The sequence below is a fragment of the Trichosurus vulpecula genome, chromosome 8 (assembly GCF_011100635.1).
Source record: "Trichosurus vulpecula isolate mTriVul1 chromosome 8, mTriVul1.pri, whole genome shotgun sequence".
NCBI lineage: Eukaryota > Metazoa > Chordata > Mammalia > Diprotodontia > Phalangeridae > Trichosurus > Trichosurus vulpecula.
Window position 1 is genome coordinate 93,665,208 of NC_050580.1, and position 16,925 is coordinate 93,682,132.

The window sequence follows — 16,925 nt, forward strand, 5'->3', positions numbered from 1 at the left end:
CCTTAGACATTTGAAGTTTGGCATTTCCTTTTTGTTAACTGCAGAAGAATCATTCACCAAAAACGTATCTCTTTCCCCATATGTTCACTATATAGGGTGAAACTACTTTTAAATTTGTCATGATGACAACATTGAGTGCAACTTAGATTGTCAGATTAGCAATAGGGATTGCTATGTGAATATCGAGTTATAAAAGGTTCTTTTGTAACTTTGTTCTCAACAGAATGTCAACTAGAGTTCTTTTAGCCACACTCTCCATTCCTATTACTCCAGAGCGTACTGATATTGCTCGACTTCTGGATATGGATGGTATCATAGTAGAAAAGCAACGTCGCCTTGCAACACTGTTGGGTCTCCAGGCTCCACCAACACGCATTGTTCTTATTAATGATATGGTAGGTAAAATTTGAGCAGTTTGTACCCTGTTTCTTTTTTATTCTAAGGAGTAAGTCCATTCAGAATCATGCTAGGATTATATACAAAGGAGAAAATGGTTCTTCTCGTTAACTAGAAACATTTCAAAATGCTGTGGTATGATTATAGGACAAAAATTCTTTTTAATTTTGTGACTAGAGAAATTGTAAGAGTTAATATGTAATACTTCCTCATGGATTTTGGTATTTGACAATGGCAAGGGAAATACACATATTGGGCTAAAGAGTTGTGTGAGGAATTTCTTCCAGTACAATCCTAATAGTGAATCTTAGTCCCTGGTAACGAAATGTGGTATAAATAAGTATGATACTGTAGTTTTGAAATAGGAAACACCATTCTCATTTGTAATAGATATAAGATTACTTAAATAATAAATGTAATTTAAGTAGTCAACAGCACTTATCAAGTGCTTACTATGTGCCAGGTACGGTGCTAAGCACTGAGATCAAAATATATAGTACTGGCCCTCGAAGAGCTCACATTCTAATAAGAGAGCCTCTATATGCATACACATATACAGTGAAAATGGAATGTAATCATAGAAGGAGGACTGTAGCAGGTAATTATGCGTGCGGAGAGAGGAATGGGATTGGGAAAGACTTTTTGCAGAAGGTGGAATTGGAATTGAGTTTTAAAGTTAGAGGAAGAGGTGAGGAGGGAGAGCATTCTAACTATGAGGAAACAGATGTAAGAAGAAGTTCAACATTGTCTAGATTGAATATCATGTTTTTAAGGTGATTTGAATGGTTTTTTGGGTAGACTACCAAGTTGTCATTTTATTTTCCACAGGTATGCTTATGCACATTTCATTGACCTGCTTTCATTGTATTGTGAGCAGTGTTATTTCTGATGTGCTATATAATTTATAGAAGGTTAATTAGCAGCATAACTTGGAATAGTACTGCTGCCAGTCCCCTTCAAACAGATAGTTTGAAGAAAAATGTAACCATAAACATTAGGTGCTTTGGAAAAAACTCTATTTCTTTTTTGTTACTATTATTTAACCTTTATGGCATCCTTTTAAAATGTCCGTTTTTAAAAAAAATTTTTTTATTTTTAGTTTTCAACATTCACTTCCATAAGATTTTGAGTTCCAAATTTTCTCCCCCTTCCCCTACCCCAAGATGGCGTGCAATCTGATATAGGCTCTATATATACATTCATATTAAATGTATAAAGTGTCTATTTTTTAAAATATATTTTTCCACAATTAAATGTAAAAACAACTTTTAGCATTTTTTAAAGTTTTTAGTTCCAAATTCTATCCCTCCCCTCTCTCTGAGACAGTAAGCAATCAGATATAGGCTATTCATATGCAATCATGTAAATTTAATTCCATATTATTCATTCTGTGGAAGAAAACTTGATCCAAGAAAAAATGAAAAATAGTATGCTTTGGTCTGTATTCAGACACCATCAGTTATCTCTGGAGGTGGATAGCATTTTTCGTCATGAGTCCTTTGGGATTGTCTTGGATGATTGTATTGCTGAGAATTACTAAGTCATTTAATTGTTTGTTGTATGGTATTGCTATTACTGTGTACTACGTTCTCCTGCCTTCACTGTGCATCAGTTCATGTAAGTCTTTCTAGATCTTTCTGAAATCATCCTGCTTGTCTTTTCTTATAGCACAATAATTCATTACAGTCATCTACCACATCTTGTTCAGCCATTCCCCAGTTGATGGGCATCTTCTCAATTTCCAATTTTTAACCACCACAAAAAGGGGTACTATAAATATTTCTTTATAAACATTTACTATAAATATCTTGATTTTGAAAGAATTCTGATCTTTTGTGCAGCTGAGGTAAAACCTATGGAACTTTATGGAAATTGCCAACAAAAATGACCATAGTTATTGGATCTTATGGAAATGCTGACATTCTGGGTAAAGTTAGGCACAATTTAGTAGAAGGGGGTAATGTGAAGTCAAGGTAAACATTGTGAGAAGTCATAGAGAAAAGAGATGTCTAGGTAGGGATAATTATATGATTGGCTATAGGAGGATACAAATCAGTCCTTCCTGGCAAAGTCTTCTTTTGAAATTCTGCTCTCGCTTATCTGAGAAAAATTAACGCTCCAAACATTCCTGTCTCCTACTTAAAAGATTAGCCACTGTCTGGAGCCAACATACTGCAGCTTGGGAATGACACTTCTTTCCTAAGAAGCCATGTAGTCATGATGTGAAGAAAGGAGCAAGGCAGGGAGGGAAAGAGCAACTGATTGGAATACAAATACAAATTCTCTTTTGAGAAGTGTTGTTTTTGTTTGTCCTTCATTCTAAAAGAGGACCATGACATCAGGAAGATGATGTCATGACTTGCAAATGAATTGAATTTAAGTGATGGAGGGCTGTGCAAGGTCACCAGCCTCATTTTCTCCTCTGGAGCCATCTGGGTCCACTAGCCAGATACACATCAGGATGACTGGAGATGGCCCCACCTTGGGAAGTGACTTAGCTTACAACATCCCTGAGAAGAGTTCATATCGAGAGCCTGATAAGTACCTAACTATCAAAGAAAGTTTTTTCTAGAGAACCATTTTCAAGAGCTTCATTGAACATGGGCAGTAAACAGTCCTTGCCCCCTGCCTTCCAGCATAATTTTATTCAGAAATTAAAGACTTTCTTTTAGAGATCCAAAAATGTGTTCCACTTTGAGCCTCAATTTCCCTGCCACTACACCTGTTTTAATAAAGCAGTAGTGGTTTTTTTTCATCATGCTTTTTGTTTTTCTTCCTCTTTACAAATAAGTACATTCACAACACCATCACTTTAATTTTATATTAAAAAGCCTAACTGGTTCTTTCCACTTGCTTTACTCAGAAAGTTTAGAAATATTAACTATAGCATTTAGGTGATTTATTTTTTTATCAGGATACACTCAGTATGATTGAAGACTACTACCTTTTATGTGTACTGTAATGCTAAAAGCACTGGGAAGAATAAGATTTGAACCTGATTCTTACTTTGTTCTCAAAGAACTTAGGGGGGACTTTAAAATTTATTAAATGAGTATCATAGATAGTACTTAATTGTGGGTTTGAGTTGTCTCCAGGACTGTAGGGGACAGAGAAATAGGAAAGATGTTTCAGGCAGAGGAAATAATTTGAAGTTGGGACCAAGCAGGGCCTTTGGACAGCGTGTAGACTACTTTAGTGTGCGGCATATTAAAAAATGTTAGGTGGGAATAGATTAAGAAGAACATTGCTTAAGGAGTTTAGAATTAATTCTGTATGTGGTGACAATGGAAGATTTTGAACAGGGAAGAGATATGTTTGGGTTTTTAGGAAGGGTATTCTAACGTGGCTGCTGTGTGCTTGATTGATTTATTGGATGTTGTTGGGCCAAGTATACATCAGCTCAGTGTGGGAGATGTAGCTCAGGGAAACTATCGTAATGATCACAACTTAAGAAAAGGACTTAGATTAGCTGAATGAATGCTGGAATGCAGTAAAGGAATACCTGACATAAAAGGATTATACTAAATTTTAGCAGAGCTACCAACACTTGTGACGAGCTAGTATTCAAGAGGTGAATGTCAAGAAATATAAGTTTATTTATAAAGGAAGACTAAAATTTTTCGAAATTTGAAGTGGTAAAGAAAATTATTTTTGGCTTGTCTATAGTTTCTTTTTGTTTAGAACAGCTGAGTTAAGAATCAACAAGCAAATATAAGCCAGAAGATTATTATTGCAAAATTATTAATTTGAATTTTTGCAGTTGTCTTAATCTGTAGTTAATTTAAATGAATAATCATTAATAGGAAATATATTTTCTGTGAGAAAATCTCTAATTTTAAAATGGAAGTTAATGGGAAGGTAACAGATTATGAATATTGACCTGTATAGTTAACTTTTCAAGATTGTTCCTATTCTGTATAGTGAATTATAGCTGTAGAGGTCTAAATCCTTTTTGGCTTTCCAGTCCTGTGAGTCTGGTTTTGATTTGTAGCCAGTATAAAATTAATTACCTTTATGTGTTACTAGTAAACTGTAATATTTATGCCTATTTTTTCTCTGTTTAGGTTAGATTCAATGTATTGCAATATGTTGTTCCAGAAGTAAAGGATCTTTATAATTGGCTAGAGGTGGAATTCAACCCATTAAAGCTCTGTGATCGGGTTACAAAGGTAAGTGTTCTTGTTGTGGAAATTTTTAGTTACATTGTGGGAGTAAAGAAATAGCTGACTTGAACCTATTTTTTCCTGGAGTTTGGGCTAGAATTAACTATCTGGGAAGAATAGTAACTTCTTTCCAAGAAGTATATGCCATTTTAAAATGATATGTTTCAATGAACTCTGTGCAAATTTCATTGATTTTCTTGTACTTTTTTAAAGAGAAAAGATACTTCTCATCTGCTAAATAAACTTTTGGAGGTAAATTAAAAACATGATTAGTAACCATTGTTTGTTCCTTGAGAAAAGATGAGCAAATCAGTATTCCTGTCAACACTTATCATTCATAAAACAAAGTTTTCTGAAGTGTTTTCCATGGTTTTACTGTGGTTCGATAGTTATTGTATTTTCAGTATCATTTAAGGGTAACATAAGTGAATTTTTTGCTTAATGTCTTTGTAGGTTCTAAATTGGGTAAGAGATCAAGCTGAAAAAGAGCCTGAATTGCAACAATATGTTCCACAATTGCAAAACAACACTATTCTCCGACTTCTGCAGCAGGTATATATGTAAAATAAATGCTTTATATCAGAACAACAAAGTAAAAACATTAAGTCCAAAGATGCCTTGATATGGGGCAGCTAGGTGGTGCAGTGAGTAGAGCACCGACCCTGGAGTCAGGAGGACCTGAGTTCAAATCTGGCCTCAGACACTTGACACATATACTAGCGGTGTGACCTTGGGCAAGTCACTTAGCCCCAATTGCCCTGCCAAAAAAAAAACACAAAACAAAACAAAGATGCCTTGATATTAAATGTTATGTTTTTGGGGCAGTGTTGATGGCCTTACCTTCCTTTCCTTCTTTTTCCCTTGTCATTTGTTTTTGGGCTTCCATGATTTGGTTGGTGGAGGCAGCATGATCCCTGGAATCTGGGGACCAAGGTTTGAGTTCTGGTGCTAACATAAAAGCTGTGGGTGGATAATTTAACTCCTCTTAGGCTGTTGGCTCACCTGTGAAACACGGATAGTATACTTAGAGTGACCTCCCTCATGGAGTCTTTGTGGGTATCAAATGGTTGGTAAACCTCAAAGCAGTGTGTAAATTTGTCAGTACTCTCATTGTATCTTTGTGCACGTTTCATTGGCCTGCTTTCATTGTTCAAGGGAGCAGTGTTATTTCTGACGTGCTATATAATTTGTAGAAGGTTAATTAGCAGCATAACTCGGCATAGTAATGCTGCCAGTCTCCTTCAAACAAACACAATACTTAGAACTAGGGGAAAAACACCAAGCAACGTTTCTTAACCTAGTTTTTCTAGAATAGGTGATAAGAATCAGAAAGAAAAAAAATAATGATGTGTTCTTATGCAGGTGGCACAAATATATCAGAGCATTGAGTTTTCTCGCCTGACTTCTCTGGTTCCTTTTGTTGATGCTTTCCAACTGGAACGTGCCATTGTAGATGCGGCCAGACATTGTGATTTGCAAGTGAGTGCTATTGGAAAAAAATCTATGGGGAAAATGAGAAGAAAATTAGACATTGGGAATATTTTATAAGGCTCTATTATTACACTATTACTATAGTAGCAATGCTATAAAGGAACCACGTAAGTTGTTTCATGTAACTTAAATCTTGATTTTTAAATTTAAAAAATGAATTCTTTACCTTGTGAACCAAACCTATTCATTTTACCCTCTTATCAACCAAAGATTTTTAAGGATCTATCAGCCACTGTGCTTAGGCACTAGAGACACAAATATAAGGAATGAAACAATTCCTACTCTTAAAAACTCATATTCTAGCTAACTATGTATGGCAAAGGCCAAAATGAGAATCTCTGTTTATTTCTGCTCATTCTTTAGGATTCCTTTCTAGGTTAACATTTCGGATTTGTCATATTCTCTCAACGTAGGTCGATATTTGGGCCTCAGAGTTTTATAGGTTTAAGTGCCAGTTGATTTTAAAAAACTTTTTGCTAACCAATTTAATTTGTAAAGGTTCGGATCGATCATACTTCAAGAACATTAAGTTTTGGATCTGACTTGAATTATTCTACTCGAGAAGATGCCCCAATTGGTCCTCACCTCCAAAGTATGCCGTCTGAGCAGATAAGGAATCAACTGACTGCTATGTCTTCTGTGCTTGCCAAGGCATTGGAAGTTATTAAACCTGCTCATGTTTTGGTATGTATCTTTAAACTTTCTAGGAGAAAATGAACTATACGTATTGCTAAAGAATAGGATTATTAATTTTATTTTGCTCCAGTCACCTCTGTTTTGTTTATAGCCTTTTCTTTTATACACCAATTAGGAGAAATAATGTGTTTCATCCCTTCTTTCTCCTTTCTGTACTAGCGTATTCCTTTCATTCTTTGTCCTCTTCAAACCTCAGAATATCCACTCTACCCTTTCAGGGCCTTTATTTTTCTTATTTAACTTCCTCAGTACTATTTGAAGGTTCTGAAAGACATGTTTCTTCTCCTCCATTTCAAGGTTAGCATTGCGTCACAGCTAGCTCTTTCAAATTTCTAGTTTTTTGGGGGGGCTTGTCCAAAGGATTTTCAGAGTGTTTACTTGGCCCTTTTGGCTTTTTATCAGAAATGCTAGAAATTCCTTATTCCATTAAAGGTCTCTTTTCCCTCTGTGGGATTATACTGACCTTTGGTAGGGTAATCTGTTGTTGGTTCAAGTTCAGGACTAAGTTACTTGGGTAATGTTTACCACTTAATATTCTGAGGTATTCTTCCAGTTCTCTCCTGAAGCTTCTGTTTCATTTTTTAAAAATCTCTTAATTCATTTCTTCTAGGTAGATATTCTTGTTGTTTGTCCTTTGTTCCCAAAGAGGACCACGACATCAGGGAAATGATGACATGACTTGCAGTTGACTTTGATTTGAGTGAGGGAGGGCTGTGCAAGGTCACCAGCCTCACTTTCTCCTCCCAGATATTGTTGTAGTCCTTGTGGAAAATCCATTTTTGCTTTGGGTCTCTGCTACTATAATGAAGTTACGCTCTCTTTTTGAGGGCTTTCTAGATTTGCACTACTGTTTCAGTGTTAATTGGTCTTTTCTTTGAGTTGATTGGTGTTTTTCCCTCTGATTTACTTATCTTCCCAGCTTTGTTTCCTGAACTGGGGCTTTGTGCCAGAGCCAGGACTGGTTACCCCTTTTAGGTGGAGTGATTGGACCTCCTTAGCTTCTTCCTACATCTCCTGTGTTGATCTCTTACTTTCAAGGTTTTTAGTCTGCTACCCCCATCCCTGGGTCTGAAAAATTTAGGATCCTCTCTGGTGTTTGAGGTCAGAGTGTTAGGGAGCCTTGAAGTCTGGAAGTCTCTGGGTTTGATGCTGTTGTACTATGCTGGTCACTGCCTACTGTGCTGCAATTTCCCAGGGCTTTTCAAGGTCCAGACACTAGAGCATTTTGAGGTGAGCTTTCCACTCTTGGTTGCTTCCAGAAACAGTCTTGCATGTTCTCTAAGTGTCTTTGGTCACAGTAGGGTGCTACCCTGCGTAGGTGCTGGCTTGGCTGGCAGTCTTCTGGTATATCTCTTTAAAGTTTCAGGGGTAGAAGAAATCATATGCTCTAGTTTCTTATTGGATTTCTTGACCATTATTTATCTCATGTCTACTTAACACTTGCTGAAGTAGATATGTGGGAGCTGAGTGCAACAGCAAGCACCCTGGCACACCCAGGATGGCCTGCGAGCACAGGTTCTTTGATCTGCTTTTCTAAAGGAAAGGCAACTTAAAGGAGGTCAACAATCTTACTTTAATTACAGATAAGTAAAAAATACAAGCAGAGAAATAAACACAGAGACAGGCCTCCAAATGTCTGAACAAAGTTATACAACCACATACATACATACACCACCAGACTGGAGGAGCACCAACATCTGAGTATTTGGGGGGCTCTTAACAAATGGCTACTCAGAGTCCCATCCAGGGAATCAAAAGGTCCTTCTCATGCGTGAACCCCCAAAGCAAAATCTCACCTCAGAATATATATATACACACACACGCACGCACTTTTGGCTAATAGGCTTAGTGCCAGAAGGCATGGGACTCAGTGCTTAATTAGCTTAGTACCAAAAGGTGTGAAAGCCTTCCTACAAGCAAGCTCCTCCTTACCAAGTTTCTCCCCCATTGGGCTCTATGTGACTCAGGATGTATCACAGCTAGGCCAGAGTTCAAAGCAACAAGACATCCGTGATGGAACATATGTGGTCATATAGGCCTTTTAATGGACAGGGAAGATCTTCATATTCCATTAGCGTTACACTGAGTGGTCTGCTTCCTTTTAAGGCAACCATCTTAGAAGTTCCTCAGAGAAAATTATGCATGAGGTAGACTTTAACAGGAACGTTTTAGGAAGCTGTGACATTTAGAAAATCCTCTCAAAATACAGAGAGGTGTTGCAGTGGCTGGAATGCTGAACTTGGAGTTAAGATTCTGCCTCCAAACACTAACAGTGTGTCTGTTGGCGAGTCACTTGGCCTCTGTAAAATGGGGATAATAGCACTTGTCTTACCAGATGGTTGTCAGGATTAAATGCAATGATATATGGAAAGCTCTTTGCAAGCCTTAGAGAACCACACACATTTCTATTATTATTAATTGTATCACTTGCAGTTCTTTTTTCTTTTATAATAGCAAGAAAAGGAAGAACAGCATCAGTTGGCTGTCACTGCTTATCTTAAAAATTCAAGAAAAGAGCATCAGCGCATCTTGGCCCGCAGGCAGACAATTGAGGAGAGGAAGGAGCGTCTGGAGAGCCTGAATATTCAGCGTGAGAAAGAAGAGTTGGAGCAGCGAGAAGCAGAGCTGCAGAAAGTCCGGAAAGCTGAGGAAGAACGACTCCGCCAGGAAGCCAAGGAGAGGGAGAAAGAGCGAATCTTACAGGAACATGAACAGATCAAAAAGAAAACTGTCCGTGAACGACTTGAGCAAATTAAGAAAACTGAACTTGGTGCCAAAGCTTTCAAAGATATTGATATTGAGGTATGTGTCTTGTAAATCAAATTTGTATTTCTTGGGCTGATCCAGTTCTTTTGATAGCAAAATCAATAGCTAAATATTTTTTCCAGATTTTTCTTTTTTCATTAAAAAAATGCTTTCCTGATTTTAAAGGAATGGAAATAAAATTACCTACATATATTTGTTGTAAAAAAACTAAAATGTAGAACTCATTGCTAAAACACACCTTTGGAAGCAACAGAGTTGTTTTCTGTACACGTATCTTAGATAATTGAAAAATTCATATATATTTATTTCTGCTAGGACCTTGAAGAATTGGATCCAGATTTCATTATGGCCAAGCAGGTTGAACAACTAGAGAAAGAAAAGAAAGAACTTCAAGAACGCCTGAAAAACCAGGAGAAGAAGGTGGCAAAAGAGGAGGGGGGGAGGGTAACATTAACATGCCAACTTTGAACTATTTATTTCATATATTCTACAGCAATTCTTATTTTATTTAGATTGACTACTTTGAAAGAGCCAAGCGATTAGAAGAAATACCTCTTATAAAGAGTGCCTATGAAGAACAGAGAGTCAAAGATATGGACCTTTGGGAACAGCAGGAAGAAGAAAGAGTAAGCTTTTTACACCATTGCTGTATCTTCTGCACGGTGTTAAGGCCAAGATTGCAGAACTCTGATACAACTCCAGGACAGTTGGATTTCTTTACAGTTCTTTAGACTGAACTACAGAAATAATGCTCTGAAGATAACTCCTATAGAAACATTTATATTTAAAGATGTTCGTCACCCTTTCTTTTTCTAGACTTTGATCTCACATGTTGGAACTTGAAAACACAGGCAACATCTGCCTTTGTTTGCTACCCTGGCCTCTAGGTCACCTTACCTGTTTATCTAAAGCTTGGGGATCTTAGCCTTTCTTGTGTCATGGGCTTCTTTTTGTGGCAGTATGGTGAAGCCCATGGGCCTGGAATCCCTTTTATAATAATGCTTTTAGGTGTATAAAATAAATTAGGATACAGTGGAAACTATGTTGAAATGCAGTTTAGAAAATATTTTGAAAACAGCAAAACAAGTTTATGGATCCAGTTTAAGAACTCTTGCTCTAAGCTGAGCCTATCTTTGATAATTGGCAAGTATGTGAATCTTCATATTCTACTTTGTTTCTTCTGTTGTTGAAATACCTTTCTCTGACATGCTTTTGACCTTTTTTTAAAAACTCATTTATCTTGGTGTTATTGAGCATATTAAGAAGGAAAATCCAATATACTTTATAGAGTTTTTAATTGCCAGTTTGCCACATAGAAATGACCCTTTCATGAGTATTCTTCACTTTTAAGTCATTAAGCCCTCTGATCTCAAAGGCAAAGTCTTTAGGCTTCATCTGTTTACTTATATTTTCTACAAAGTTGGAGTGTAGCAATGTATAAATGATCTTGCCCTAATAAAATTGTGGAAATCAGGAGGACCAGGAAATCAGGGATTTTCTGGTACTGCAAAAATTAGCTAAATAAAACCACCATGGAAGTTGTTCTCCTACTTTGGAGTTTGGCATTATTGTACAAACCTTGTAATTGAGAAAAATACCTAATAATCTTGCTAGATTATAGCAGTGAGTCAAGAGGAATATTATAGTGATACTCTTAATGGCCCTACTAAATTTATATTGGTTGAGTAGTTAAATATTTAGTTAACAGAAATTACTAACGATATATAGTAAGGTCTATGGAAACTACTTCTAATTTTTAGAGAATCAACTTAGTATGCATTTATGTTTTAATATTAACATTAGATTGAGTTTTTTTTAAGCTAATAGTGGACATATGTTTTACAGATTACAACTATGCAACTGGAACGTGAAAAAGCCCTTGAACATAAGAATCGAATGTCAAGAATGCTAGAAGATAGAGATTTATTTGTAGAGAGACTCAAGGCAGCACGACAATCTGTTTATGAGGTAATCATCTTAATGGTTCTTTCATTGAAGAATCCTTACAAGGCCTTCTGCACTACCTCAATAGATATGTGATTTCATTCACATGTATACTCCCCACACTGCTGGTGGAGATTGCCAACCATCTGCTATTCCATATCTTCTAATCTTCCTCGTTACTTATACCTATCCTATAAATCTTCCATAGAACATCTTGTCAGTGGAGGCTGTCTTCTGGGTTTCTTGAACATTTTATGAGTACCAGTTCAACACTTATAGCTGCCTACTTACCATCTTTTATCTATTGTTAAATGACCAACCCATTTTGTTTTCAGATTAGTCATTTCCTAGATTCTTCATTGTTTTGGGTCACTTAAAGTCATCAGCAAAACATTGGTGGCAAAAAAAAAAATGGCCTTTTATGTCAGAAAGTAGCATGGCATCATTGTTATTGCCGTATATGTAGTTTGCCTCATTCTCCAGTTCTCAGATCCAGCCACAGTGCTTCTATTAGATCTATTAAGGGATTGGCAGAAGATTTCCCATCTAACTGATTCTTTATTTGAGCAATATGCATTATTCATACTGTATGTGGATTGTTGGGTTGATCTTTTTCATGGCCATGGATCTCATTAAGGGGGCCTGGTATTAATTTTCACTTTGATGGAATTAGCAGCATGATATTGCCCACAGACAAGCATTTTGAGGACCTGGACCTGATTAGAGAATCTTTTCCAGTTGTACTCTTTAGGATAGCCTCACTGATAGTATCCTTTTGGCATGCGACCTCTTCCCTTCTCTGGTAATGTTTATGCTATCCACTGACTTTGAGGGGAGGGGGAAAGAACTTAAGCTGTTGGGTGTTGATAGTGTTGCCAATAATTTCTGTTTAATAATAGAACTCAGCATTTATACACATGTATATTTCTACATATTATTTACAAATAGACATGTGTAAGCAAAAGAAAAAGAGTTAAAATATTGATTGCTTAATTCCAAATATAGCTCTGTACAATAAATGTCTAGTGCTGGTCTAGAGCCACCATCCTATTGTTTCAGGCTCTTCTAGCAAGAGGTTTTCATTTTTTTTAATCATGCTTTGCAGGAAAAACTTAAACAGTTTGAAGAAAGACTTGCTGAAGAAAGGCGCAATCGCTTGGAAGAACGGAAGAAACAGCGCAAGGAGGAGCGCCGTGTGACTTACTACCGGGAAAAGGAAGAGGAGGAGCAGCGGCTGGCTGAGGAACAGATGCTTAAAGGTGGGGGCATGGGGGCGGTATTTTATTATGGGGGTTTTCAGGTTGTTGTCTTTATTATTTTAAAGACTTTCACTCGAGTAGTCCATGTCCTTAATGCATAAAGGAATAGCATATTTTCCAGCATTTAGTACAGCAGATGCCAAAGTGATTGTTTAATCTTGATTTTCCTCTCATTTGAGAATGTGCTTATAACCGTCAGGAGGGACAAATATGGTTTCTCAACCCTTTTTTTATACTGGTTTTAAAGATGTGTGTTCCTTATGAGAGTCCTGTGTGGCATCCATTCTGGACTTCTTGGGGCATTTCTTTTTCTTTTTTTTTTTTTTGTAATTGGGAAATATTTATTGAAAAATATAAAAAAATACATCTAAAAATATCACAGACAGAGCCTTTACAATAATTCCTACACATTCTTTCAGGTCTCTGGTATATAGTTTCGTATACTGAAATGAGCTCACTAAGGGCAGAGAGGTGTTTTCCAGAATGATTGTAGATATTCATAGCTTCGCCAACAGTTCATCAATATGCCTAATTTCCCACAGTCCCTCCAACATTTGTCATTTCTTTTTTGTCTTGGGGCATTTTCTAATAGAAATACACAACAGAGATTGTGTCAGAGTTAGAAAGCCAGAGGTAAAATGTGGTAAAAGAAGGGTGAGATTTCAAACAAGCTGTAATTCCACAAATTGTTGTAGAGCGTGAAGAGAGGGAGCGTGCCGAGCGTGAAAAACGTGAAGAAGAGCAGCGAGAGTATCAGGAGCATGTCAAGAAACTAGAAGAAGTGGAAAGGAAAAAACGCCAGAGAGAAATGGAAATTGAAGAAAGAGAGCGTCGTAGAGAAGAAGAGAGGAGGATAGCTGACGATTCACTTTCTAGAAAGGTTAGTGTGAAAATAGTTATTTTTTCCCCTCTCAATGTTGCTGTTGACCAGTTTGCTTACATTTTATCAAAATTGCTTATGTGCTGGTTTGACCTCTTAATTCATCAGAATAGGCATTCCCTGAAAGATAAATATATTAAATTTGATGGATGTTACTATAGATGAAAAATACAGTTGTGGCTGGCAATTGTTGATACATTTAATTTCTACCTGTATTTGTCTTGGGTTAAAAATGAGCCCTTAGCTCATTTAACTGCATCAGTCTATAGAAGTCATTCACAATATGAAGGTTTTCCTAGAGTTTGTGAAAGGAATCTGTTTAATTTGTGGCACTCTCCTTGCCAAGCAATTCCCCCGCAGCCCCCACCCCATGCACAAGTGATCTCATTCCATCCTGTCTTCTTCCAGCACACTGTCCCCTCTATCATCCCCATACTCTCTCACACTAATCTTTAATGATTTACTGTCTACTGGCTCCTTCCCTACTGCCTACACACTTCCTGTGTCTCTCCTATCCTCAAACCTTTGCTTCCTCTGTCTGTCCCCACTAGCCATTGTTCTTTGTCTCCTCCTATTTGTGGCTAAACTTCGTGAGAATGCTGAGTTTCTATCACTTTTCCTCCTCCTTCTTAACTGCAGTCTGGCTTCCAACCAACTTGATCATTCAATTGAAACTGCTCTCGTCGCAAGTTATCTCTTACTTGGCAAATGCAGTGGCCTTTTCTCGCTCTTCTGCCTTTTATCCTTTTATTCTCTTCTAAGTTTTTATGACAGTGCTCTCTCGTGCTCCCTGGTTTCCTTTGCTGAGTCTTCATTTTGTACCTCCTCACAAGACTTGGTCCTGGGCTTTCTTTCACTTTGATTTGTTCATGTTATCAGTTCCTGTGGTTTCAATTATTATCTCTTTGCAAATGACTCACAACTATGTCACCAACTGTAACCCTACTGGCAACCTCCAGAGTCATGTCCCCAACTGCTTGTTTTAGATATTTTTAGACTACTCAAACATGTCCAAAACTGATCTAATCATCTTTCCCTAAACCCTCTCCTCTCCCTCACTTTACTGTTTCTGTTAAGGGTACTACCATTCTCCTAGTCACCCAGGCTCAAAATCCATGTGTCGTATTTGACTCATCACCCCCACTCACCACACACATCTGTTGTCTACACCCCTTTGTCTCTCATACCCTGGTACAGCCCTCATCCCTCTCCTTATGCAAGGACTGCATGGTAGGTCTCCCTTTCTCCACTCCGTTTCATCCTCCACTCACCTGCCAAAGTGATCTTCCTAAAGTGAAAGTCTGACCATCTCACCCCTTGTTAGGCTCCTCCAGTGGCTTCCTGTGGCCTTCAAATGCTCTGTTTGGCTCTTAGAAAGTGCTTCACACCAACCTGCCCCCTTTGTGGAGGTGGCAGGTCCATAGATGTTCTGTATTACATATTTTGGACTTTGAAACTGTGCACGCACGCACGCGCGCGCGTGTGTGTGTGTGCATGCGCGCTCCCGCATGTGCGCGTTCGTTCACATATATAGTGATACCTGCATCAAATGATGCCTTCTCTACTTCAGGGTGGGAGTCCGGAGGGAGACAGTTTGGAACTTAAAATGTAATTAAAAAAAACTTCAAAAATAATGTTATTGGATAATTCTTTGGGAGGGGGAGATGCTGGAGGGAAAAACCAGTGTCAACAAACGAAAGACATCAACAAAAAAGAATTTCATAATCTGTTCCCCTCCCACATACCTTATTCTTCTCCATATACTCTGGGATCCAGTGGCACTGGCCTCCTTGCTTTTCCTCCCACATTACACTCTCCTTGTATTTTTACTGGCTGTCCCATATACTCGGAATGATTTCCCTCCTCAACTCTACCTCCCAGCTTCCCTCAAATCTTACCTATATTTCCACCTTCTGCAAGAAGCCTTTCTGAATCTTCCTTAATCTTAGTGCCTTCTGCCTAAAACCACCCGCAATATATTCTCTATATAGATCTTGTTTCTGCATAATTGTTTTGCATGTTGTCTTTATCTTTAGAATGTTACCTGCTTGAAGGCAGGGACTATTTTTTGCCTTTCCTTATATTCCTCAGTGCTTCACAGTGCCTGGGACAAAGTAGGTGCTTAATAAATGCTAGTAGACTGACTGAAATTCTGTACCTTTGAAAGTAGGATGAAAATTTAAAAGAATATAAATTTACTTTTATAGGTGCTTTAATTCTTAAAAATGTTTTTTCTTTAAAGTTTCTAAAATTTGTGAAGATACCTTATAAAGAAAACTGATTTTAAAAACTTGTAATTTTATAATATTTTAATGTTAATTTTGGGATAGTTAAAGAATACTTTTATTAAATATAATTGTTCTTAACATGAATAATTTTTAAAAAAAAAAAAGCTCACACATTTGTTCCTGATATTTTGCTTTGATTGGTGTAGGACACTCGTTGGGGTGATAGAGACTCTGAAAGCACTTGGAGAAGAGGTCCTGAGGTAGAATCAGAATGGAGACGTCCACCAGAAAAGTAAGGATGATTGAGGGAAATTGAATTGACTATTAACTAGTCTTTTTTTATTACAGTATTTGAAAGCAATGATGTGATTTTTTTTTTGATGGCCATATGGAGAAGTGCGCATATAGTGATGGCTTAATCAATTTGGCAGTGAGCTCAGTGCTTGCTGTCACCTTCCTCGTTGTTTCTGACATCTTGATAATTCTGAGTTTTTTTTTTCCTGTAATGAATGAATAGTGAACTTGGTAGGATTAATAGTCTCATTCCTTTTTTAAAATAACCACTGCCTTAATGGTAAAAAAAAAAAAAAAAGATGACTGTGCACATTTTGTAGAAAGCAAACCAAGTAATTGATCAGATTTTTTCGTTCGGTTGTTTCAGTCCTGTCCAACTCTCCATGGCCCCATGTGAGGTTTTCTTGGCAAAGATGTTGCAGTGGTTTACCATTTCCTTCTCCAGCTCATTTTACAGATGAGGAAACTGAGACAGACAGAGTTAAGTGACTTGCCCAGGGTCACACAGCTAGTGAGTTTCGATGCTGGAATTGAAATCAGGTCTTACTGACCCCAGGCCCAGTGCTCTATCCACGGAGCCACCTAGCTGTGGTTTGATCAGAGGCCCCCTGTAATTTAAAGTTGCTGTCTTCATCTTGTTTTATAAATCAAATACTTAATTCACTAGCATTTTACTACCACATTGTAGTTCCAAATTGAAACTTATTGAACAGACTGAAGCTGGGCATTTGGAAAGGTATTTATTTAGAAATAAGCAAAGTGTAAGTTGCTTTCTGGAATGATCTTGTGCAGATGTCTTCGATCCAGT

The 16,925-nt window shown here is 37.4% G+C and overlaps 1 protein-coding gene and 2 non-coding genes across 4 annotated transcripts in view; all 3 read left to right on the top strand.

The window, feature by feature from the left end:
- Positions 1–16,925, top strand: part of EIF3A (eukaryotic translation initiation factor 3 subunit A) — a 41,679-nt gene that overhangs the window by 19,867 nt on the left and 4,887 nt on the right. For both annotated transcript variants that reach the window (XM_036734443.1, XM_036734444.1), the window contains exons 7-18: positions 224–395; positions 4,461–4,565; positions 5,013–5,111; positions 5,922–6,038; positions 6,549–6,734; positions 9,201–9,548; positions 9,828–9,932; positions 10,025–10,138; positions 11,358–11,480; positions 12,562–12,715; positions 13,411–13,595; positions 16,030–16,115. In XM_036734443.1, the coding sequence (XP_036590338.1) occupies positions 224–395; positions 4,461–4,565; positions 5,013–5,111; positions 5,922–6,038; positions 6,549–6,734; positions 9,201–9,548; positions 9,828–9,932; positions 10,025–10,138; positions 11,358–11,480; positions 12,562–12,715; positions 13,411–13,595; positions 16,030–16,115 (1,794 nt within the window). The remainder of the gene's footprint in view (positions 1–223; positions 396–4,460; positions 4,566–5,012; positions 5,112–5,921; positions 6,039–6,548; positions 6,735–9,200; positions 9,549–9,827; positions 9,933–10,024; positions 10,139–11,357; positions 11,481–12,561; positions 12,716–13,410; positions 13,596–16,029; positions 16,116–16,925) is intronic.
- Positions 1,233–1,362, top strand: LOC118830391. The gene has a single exon (XR_005009036.1). It is a non-coding gene; the product is annotated as a small nucleolar RNA SNORA19 (small nucleolar RNA).
- On the top strand, positions 5,680–5,810 carry LOC118830390. The gene has a single exon (XR_005009035.1). It is a non-coding gene; the product is annotated as a small nucleolar RNA SNORA19 (small nucleolar RNA).